The 9,052-nt window shown below is 34.0% G+C and overlaps 2 protein-coding genes across 2 annotated transcripts; both read right to left on the bottom strand.

Annotated features, from left to right (window-relative positions):
- Positions 1-2,748: 2,748 nt before the first annotated feature.
- LOC116843670 (probable U3 small nucleolar RNA-associated protein 11) lies at positions 2,749-3,834 on the bottom strand. Its single transcript, XM_032814291.1, has 2 exons — positions 3,728-3,834; positions 2,749-3,613 (listed from the first exon to the last, which is right to left on the bottom strand). Exon 2 carries the CDS (start codon positions 3,591-3,593, stop codon positions 2,835-2,837), a length of 759 nt encoding a protein of 252 aa, XP_032670182.1. The 5' UTR covers positions 3,594-3,613; positions 3,728-3,834; the 3' UTR covers positions 2,749-2,834.
- A 1,506-nt stretch (positions 3,835-5,340) lies between these two features.
- LOC116843628 (putative uncharacterized protein DDB_G0286901) lies at positions 5,341-8,929 on the bottom strand. Its single transcript, XM_032814173.1, has 3 exons — positions 8,547-8,929; positions 6,514-8,115; positions 5,341-6,333 (listed from the first exon to the last, which is right to left on the bottom strand). The coding sequence occupies exons 1-3, from the start codon at positions 8,851-8,853 to the stop codon at positions 5,933-5,935; spliced, it is 2,310 nt and encodes a 769-aa protein (XP_032670064.1). The 5' UTR covers positions 8,854-8,929; the 3' UTR covers positions 5,341-5,932.
- Between the last annotated feature and the right edge of the window lie 123 nt (positions 8,930-9,052).

Raw genomic sequence — 9,052 nt, 5'->3', positions numbered from 1 at the left:
GGTGTCTGCTTCGTCAAGCTATTAGCGCATTTTAAACCTTAAAATTGGCACTTCAAAACGCGCTAAACGACGGGAAGAAATTTGAATTTAAACTGAAGTTATAATTGATTAAAGATAAAGGCACCGAATTTATTTGCGCATCTAATATTTAACAAATCTGTTATAAAGTTTGCTCTGTCTGGGCATTTATTTTTCAATTTAGCTTGCGACTTCTGTTATTCAAATCCTTCTTTCTACTCAGATCCATCACGGCTTGCCTTCGTCTAGACATTTACGCCAAAAAACAGCTGTGGCAGATCAATTACAATTGCATAAACGTGTTGACGGAGTTACCGACGATTCCCACAAATATCACGCTGAGAATGACGAATAGACAAAACGAAGGAAATACTCTGATAGAATATAGACCTACCGAAGAATTGTCGATGACAGAATCAACGACAAGAATAGTAACGGAGCAAATGATGACTATGAGAATGTCGGAAGTGAATTCTGCAGGAACAGTTGGGATAACAGGTCAAGCGAATGGAACGACTGAGGTGTTGGAAACGAGTTCTGATCAAACGGAGCAGATGATTGTTGATTAAAAAATAATGTGAGTGCAAATAACAAATAAGTGATAAATTTAATGAAAATATAAGGAACATTATAAATAATACAAGGTAGAAATAAGAAATATAAAATAAGAGAAAAATGGGAGTACACACACACACGCGCGCGCACACACATCCACAGACACCGTGCATCATATTTTCAAATGATTGATAAGCGATAATTATATTTTTTTATAGCTACTTTCTTATTTTTTATTAACAGGAATAAACACATTTAGCTAGTAATTCTAAGTAGTGTTTTGAAACATTTTTTTAAATGTTAGGATTATTTAAACAAAAATATAATGAAATACATAAAGATTGCTTGATCTATTGTGATAGTTCCACTATATCATCTATACATATACAAGAGTTTAATCCGTTTTGTGCTTTGAAAGAATAAAGTATTATCTTTTATTAGTATTATCTTTTATTATCTTTTATATCTTTTATTAGTTTTTATCTTATTATTTAATATACATATTTTCAAATTTTATAAACTTACTTGTACATCTTTTCATACTGTGTATAATACATTTAGTAACATTTCAAGCAATAACATGTTTAATTTTGGACTCACTAATTTTCTTAACTTGCACAAGTAATTTCTTGGAAGAGAGATTCCTGTTTTTTGTAGAAACAGTAAAACTATATTGTACAGGAGTTTTACCTTTTAAAAAAGAATCCATATTTATATACTATTATATTATTATCATATTATTATCATTTAAACAAATTAATCTCATATATTAGATTTGGGAAATAAGCATTACATAATACTGTTATGATTATAAGTTACATTTTGTCTGTAATTATTTACTAAGAATATTAACCTTTCTAAATGTAACTATATCAACAGCAGAGTTACATTTCTTGAATAGTAATAACAAATATAATTGAAACTTTTATGGTCAGTTTGTGAATATATGTAGAATGCATATACATGAGTGACAAAACTGTCAAGAAAAGGATCTTCAAAACTTAATGAAAATAGTACTAGCTCAGTACTTCTTGTAACAACTCATTACATTATGAATGAGAATAATTGCAATGAATAATTTCTAAAGATTAGTAATGGTAGTCAGTTTTTTCAATAGAAAATGAGTAACCTTAGTATATAATACTCTTAAGATTAGAAGTTACTTTTTGTTTTTGTAACTATTTAATAAACATATTAACTTTCTTAAATATAACTGTAACAGTAGCAGAATTACATTTTTTAGATAATAGTAATAATATAATTAAAACTTTTATGATTGATTTGTGAATGTAGAATAAATATATCTGAGACAAGCGATATCAAATAATCAAGAAAAGAATCTTAAAACTTAATGAAAATAGTAGTAACTCAGTACTTCTTGCAATAATTAATTATATATTTAATACCAATAACGGTAATAAGTAATTTTTCAAGATTAACAGGTAATAAGTAATTTTTCAAGATGGTAACAGTAAATTTGTTTAATAAATAATGAGTAATCTTGATGTGTACTCTCTTAAGATTAGAAGTTACTTTTTGTCTATAACTATTTAATAAGGACATTATTTTTCTTAAATGTAACTGTAACAAAGTAGCAAAATTATATTTTTTGGATAATAGTAACAAATATAATTGAAACCCTTAAGATTTATTTGTGAATGTGTAAAATAAATGTATCTGTAGACAAACTGTTAAGAAAAGATTTTTTGAAACTTGATGAAAACTACTAATTTAATATATCTTATAATAAATCATTAATTATTTAATGCCAATAACGGTAATGAGTAATATTTTAAGATTAGTAATGGTAATAGTAAGTTTTTTCAATAGGTAAGACCTAGTTGACAATCTTGTTTTAAATCATAAGTATTGATTAAGTATAATCGATTATCCTTGGAATATAATCCAAGCAGATTTTTCTTTTCCTTTCTTTCTTCTTCATCTTCTTGAACATTAAACTCTAAACTCAGCTGTCAAAATTTATAATAATTTGATAATTCTAAACAATACATGTGAAACTACATGTTTCCTAATGAGTCACATGTTTATTATTATGTTCATTACCATATACACAATATTTGTTAATAAGAAAGGGGATGAGGAATAATACATTATTAGAGAATAACGTATGAATAAATATATACTTTGATATTTATAATAAAAGTAACATATATGTACACTTTTTTGTGATATTTAATAATGGTAATAAAAAATTATGAAATACAAACACATATATATATATGTACGTACACTTACATAAGTCATCGTTTTCTCTCATATTTCCATTTATAGATAGGAGCAGAAACCTTTGTACCAGGCTTTATACATTTTGGCTTTGTGATCTTTTGGTCCTTCAGTGCAGTACGCATTTCCAATTTTTGTTGCACGATCGTTAATTCGCGTTCTCTATCGAGCCTCTTGGCGAGTTCTGTATAAGACATGTGATTCTTCTGCTGGAGTTTGGCCATAGCCTTCTCATCTAATTCTGGCAGCTTCATCTTGCTCAGCTGGCTCATTCTTGGTCGATTGATTCGTCTGGATAGCAATGCAGGATGAGTGTCCAATTTCTTAGCTAGGTCGAAATTCTTCATCTCCTCATTGTTATCTACGAAGAAGATGTGTTGATTCTTCGTCTCATTAGCTGTGTCGATCATGTGTAATTCGCTCTGTAACTTGTTTATCTTCCTTGACTCAAGATGTTTTCTATATGCTATATATTTGATATCCTGTGTCTCCATTAGCTTGATTTGCTCGGGTGTGTGTTCTGCCTGCTTCTTTTCTTTGTGTACGCCATTCTCCAATTTGGAATTGATCATATGAAAATGGAACTCATCCGGATTTTTGTTGAGTGCACGCTTCCGCAGAAGCTTGATCGTCGCCTGCTTCTCCTGGAAATCCTTAGCTCTGGCGACATAGTCCTTCTTCTTTTCCAACAAGCCCAGGTGTCTGCGGGCTTCTGGTTGATGACGTTCCCGGTGAGTTTTCTGGCCTACCTTTCCAGCTTTCTTCCACGAGGACATTTTAAGGCTAATTGTGTGATCTGTAAAAATATTTACAGATATATATTCGTACATGATGTATGAAGATTTGACGAAAATATAAGTAAATTAAATAACAAAGTATAAATAAGAGTCTTGATTATTGTATGATTTACCCTTTTTATATTCACTGAAAAAATCACTATTGTCTCAACAATATCTGTTGATCGTATACCATGTGCTACATAACCTCATTCATAACAGCTGTATTAGTGGCGCCACGAACAAAAGCAGAAGGAAGCAGAATCGACATTCGATTCTGTTAAAGGATCGATTGTCTTTCGATGATCGATTCTCGATGTTTTTAAATTCAATGAGTCTTTTAGGATGCGTTTGTCTTGTATACTTTTTCGCTTATAGCGTTAACGCTTACAGCATTTTCGTTCGTTCATCTTGGCTATAGCGAGGAAACGTTAGTCTCAAGACGAACGCGTTAAAAGAAAATAAATAATTGCTGATATATGCAATGCAAGAATTGTACACAATAATATTTTCATCCTCATTAGAGGAAAATGATGAAGGTGAAGAAGAAATGGCTTTAATAAACAATATATGTGAAAAAAAATATTATAATACAATCCATTTTGTTTTTGTATATTTGGCTCCTTTTTATTTTCTTTCTTTGTGATGTTGGAGTAATCTCTACTTTCACCTTGAATTATATTCTTTTTATTTTTTCTACATTTAGGTTAAGTTTTGCTATACTTTGTGTTCGTCTAGTAGTACTTACGCTATTGAAGACTTACCTATTTCGAGATAGTGAATAGTAGCGTAAATTGATGACATTTTCGCCATGAAATTGTGACGTCATGGCCTCTCTGTAACGCTTCAAAGCGCCAAGACGAACGACGAAAACGACGCTTGTGAACGCTATTAGCGAAAAAATGTCCAAGATGAACGCACCCTTAGTAGTCTTTCCATTCAATACTGTCATTTTCTCATTAAATTTTGCTAAATGCATGACCTCTATATGTACTACATGCTTCATTTGAGCCACTTTGAAGCTTATCCTATTCGGATTTTTATTTTTAATAATATAATGTGGGCAAAGACTCCAATCTTAATAAATAATAACAATACAATACAATACAATAGATAACGATAAATGATAACAACACCATAAATAACAATAAGTACATCTGGTACTACAAGCATTCCTCTAACTGAGCATTCAGTGAACTCTTGCATCTGATTGATATGTTCCTTTAATTGACATATTCCTTTAAATCTAAAAATATTTACCAATCGGATGCAAGAGTTCACTGAGTGCTCAGCGAGCAGTTGTGGTAACAAACTGCTCGCTTAACTTTAACTTAACTTAGTTACATTTTTACACTTTTAACTTTTAACTTAACTTAGTTACATTTTATCGCTAATTATTAACTTTTAATTCGATTATTTTGAAGTTAACCATGTCATAAAGGTGTTGCGAGACATCGAAAAGTTGTTCAATGTAGGAGGGCTCATTTTCGACAATTTTCGAGGAAAAATGTCCGATAAAAATTTCTAAAAAGCTTTATTACTTAAATTTAATAAGTATCTGTAAATACAACATGTTTCTAAATAAGGTCTATATTTGTTTTTTCCGTTATTTGTAAAACTGAAACCCTGAAGTCATGAAATGAAACAAATTTAACTTTTAACTTTTTAATTACTTTTTTTTATTAACTTAACTTTTAATTCAATTAATTTCATTATGGGTTAACTTTATCTTAACTAAGTTAAATTTTCAAAACCATTAACTTTAACTTAACTTAGTTAAAAAAAAAAGTTAACTTACCCAACCCTGGTACTGACGCACCCATTTTGTCTGACTTATCACTCTCGATCGTGGTACTGAGAAATAAGGTTTGGATGTTTCATCGACTAGCACAAATATCGGGTTACTTAACTATAAGATGTAAACCTTATTTAGTTTTATTTAAATCATCTTTATGAATAACATGAAAACTAAAGTGAGAAAACAATATATTTCGCAAACTGTCTTTATTACCACCACTATAAACAATGTGGCATGTATCTAAAAAAGAAATTGATTATATTTATATACAGGATATATTTAATATAACATACACTATTGTACTTACATAATTTTGTTCAATCTTTAAATAAAATGTTCTTGAATAAAACCTATCAGTAAGAATTTACAGTGAAGTCTTTCTTTCAGAAAGTAGTTATTTAAAAAAAAAAGAAGAATTTTACCATGAATACTTGTCAATGATTTTTACAATGAAGGTCACTGCTATCGTAAATTTTTTATTTTTGTACAATGACTTAGTTTTAATTCTATATAAAAAAAATAACAAAAGAAAAAGAAATTGTCATTCGGCTGATGCGAGTGAAACTTTTGAGTGAGCTCTCGTAGGAAGCGGCAAGACCGTGTCGCCTACTGTCAATGATCCTTGACTAAAGAATTGAGTTTCCGAGGACACTCCTCTAGGTGAAATCACTTGAGTAGCTTCATTTCGTACGCTGCGGATCGGCCGACGTCCTTTAATCTTGTACCATCCTCTTTTGCGCTTTGGCAAGGGGCTCTTGATGTCCAATGAAACAGGAACTGGATTCACCCATGAGGATACCTCATCGCGAGCCCGTTTGCCATAACGTACCTCGAGATTGTTATCGAGATTACACGAGATATTTGTTTCTGGTAAAGACATTGTATCCCCGACAATCTGTCGTTGTTGAACCATTTGGGAACTATTAACACTGCTGGTCACACCTGAAATTACGCCTCCAATGTTAAGTTTTTCAGATCTATGAACAAGTAACGAATTTTACTTTTCAATTATTGTCGGATGTATATCCATTCATAGCTTGTTCATTTCGATGTTAATCGCAAAAGCGTTAAAAATACTGAAGATTAGAAAATTAAAAAGAAATCTTCGAAATGTGTACTGACTAGATAAGTTCTTGAAGGCTAATCTCACAGCTTGCGCGACAGTCGATAGGATCCCACCATTGCTACTTGTTTGGCCGTTTTCTGTGGATGACGAAGGAAAATCTGACACTATTTGCTGATGATCTTTCATTATCTCCACGTTGTTGCTATTGTTAGAATAATTTTCGACACTCGAAATATTCATTTCCACTTTCGTGACGGAATGTCTGGTATAATCGGTCGAATTGACGTTCGAAAATTCACAAGTATCCGAAGACGGCGATATGATCTGCTCTCCCAACTTCTTCAGACCAGAATCGATCAGGGGCATCAGGTCGTTGTTAAGATTCTCCGAGTTGTTCTCTACCAACACCATCATCAGCATCCTGGAGGTACCTTTTTGAGTCATAATTGATACGCCGTTGGACAACGCCTCGACAACACGATTCTCCTTCTCCGCATTCTGCTGATTTTCCTGGCAGGTATTGATCTCCGTGTTGTCTAAGGAGTCCTTCGAGGACATTACTAAGCAGCGCTTTTGATCATCGACTTGGTTGCTTTTTGCATCCTTTATATTCTCCATGTTTTCATTCTTCATTTCCTCCGTATCTTGTTCTTTTGAATCCTTCTCCTTTGTGTCTTTCGTAATTTTCGTATTCTTCGAGTCGTTCGTGTCGTTCACGTCCTTCGTATTCTCTGTATTCTGTGTGCTCTCTGTACTTTTCGTATTTTTCACGACGCCCGATACGTCATGGGCGTCATGAAACACGTCGTCACCCTCCTCCGTCATGTTCTTCACGTAGAATTCCACTTGGTTCCCGAATTTCGACAGAGTTTCATACTGATCGGAGAATCTCACCTTCTTTACCACGTCCGACGCCCTGCTAGATTCCTCGCGACTTCCGACATTTAGCTTCGGTGTATGTTCTTGAGAAATATTGTCCTCGATGTTCGTTAGATCCATATCTATGAGAGACATTGTGTAATTGTCATATGAAGACTTTTCGGCTTCATTCGACACAGTTTCGCTTGACTCCTTGATGTCTAGCTTTCTGCCGGAATTACTTGTAGGAAATTGCTCATCAGCATTGCTCTGGAAGGGCATCGTTAGATCCATATTTAAGGGATGTGTTATGTCGTCGTTTGAAGTTACCTCCTCGGCTTTGCCATGCACGGTCTCATTTGACTCCTTGATATTCAGCTTCCTGCCGGAATTACTTCTGGGGAACTGATCATCAGCGTTGCTTCTGAAGGGCGTCATCCCTACATTCTCCATGTTCTCCATGTTCGGGGAGAAGCTGAAGAACTTGATGTCGCTGTCGCCGTTTTGCGATTGCTGAATCTTCGAAGTCGCGTTACTCTGCGCTATCAACGGTGAGTTGGTCTTGGGAGTCTTCAGAGTGAAATTAGGTGCACATGGCGTCTGGTACTCCAAGCTGTTCTTCTGGCTGATGAACATCGGTGTGCTGGTGTTCCGGTAGATCTCGGGTGGCGTGAAGAACGCGTGACTGTTATCACTCAGGCTGCGTTTCAGCTTCAAATCAAAACTTGTTGTCGCAGGTGTTCCCGGCAACCTCTCGTTTATCAGTATCTGACGATGCTCGGAGTACCATTTACATACACCTAGAAAAGTTCGATTGAGAAATTAATATATTCGTCGCGTGAGAGGATTTGAAATCGAGACGAAATCGAAACTAAATTTCTGTTAGTCTCTTCTTTCGCAGGTCTCCAATAAGCCGAGTTATAGCTGAGTTTAAGTACACTGAGAAAAAAGCGGTTAGATTGACAAAATCAACGGTGATATAGCAGATTTTAACTTATTGTTGCATTAACATGTATTTTGTTGAATAGATCTAATATTTTTTTGATGACCGCTGATTTTGTCAATCCAACCGCTTTTTTCTCAGTGGATAAATAATTGTATCTGGAGGGGCGAATTTGCGAAAGTTTCACAGCACGTTACCTCGCCACGTTTTCAAATATTTTCAGAATATTTGCAAAAAATATTTAAAACAAACTGTTCGGTCGTATTATGCAAATACTTTGTAAATTACCGATAGACCTGAGATCCTCACTGGTCTCAATCCGATTTTCGCACAGAACACAATGCAACGGCAGGTGCTTGTCGATTATGTGGGACAACAATTTCTTATTCTCCCATAGCAACTTCTCAAATTCGAACTGTTTCATCGGTAGCGTTTTCGAGGCACACAGGGAACAGTTGACGTTCAGACCCGGATGCACGTTATCCACATGGCGATCGCGGCATTTCGTGCAGCAGAATGTTTTCTGGCAAAATCGACAGACATTGTCTGAGACGTGAGAAAGAGGAAAATTCAGCAACGATTCGATAACCGACATGTCGCGTGAGACGTATATGATTGTTAAGACAATTCGGTGTTTACTAACTGATCCTTGTTCGATGAAGCTTCACTTATTGGCTCGACTGTGAATCATAACAATGTCAACAGATAACCAATACACACATACACGTGTAAAATATAGGTGTTAGAAAATAATAAAATATTTAGGATCTGAACGCGTAGACCACATCTATTTA

The sequence above is a fragment of the Odontomachus brunneus genome, unplaced genomic scaffold, assembly GCF_010583005.1.
Source record: "Odontomachus brunneus isolate Ranch 3 - 2012 unplaced genomic scaffold, Obru_v1 Obru_scaffold_034, whole genome shotgun sequence".
NCBI lineage: Eukaryota > Metazoa > Arthropoda > Insecta > Hymenoptera > Formicidae > Odontomachus > Odontomachus brunneus.
This window is presented reverse-complemented; position numbering and strand designations above follow the sequence as displayed.

Bases quoted from the DNA above. Each gene is read 5' to 3' on its own strand.
- LOC116843670 (XM_032814291.1), bottom strand. From the start codon at position 3,593: ATGTCCTCGTGGAAGAAAGCTGGAAAGGTAGGCCAGAAAACTCACCGG.
- LOC116843628 (XM_032814173.1), bottom strand. From the start codon at position 8,853: ATGTCGGTTATCGAATCGTTGCTGAATTTTCCTCTTTCTCACGTCTCA. The intron at 8,116-8,546 runs GTAATTTACAAA...GAACTTTTCTAG, and splicing joins TGAGGATCTCAGGTCTATCG to GTGTATGTAAATGGTACTCC. The intron at 6,334-6,513 runs GTCAGTACACAT...GCGTAATTTCAG, and splicing joins AGCCTTCAAGAACTTATCTA to GTGTGACCAGCAGTGTTAAT.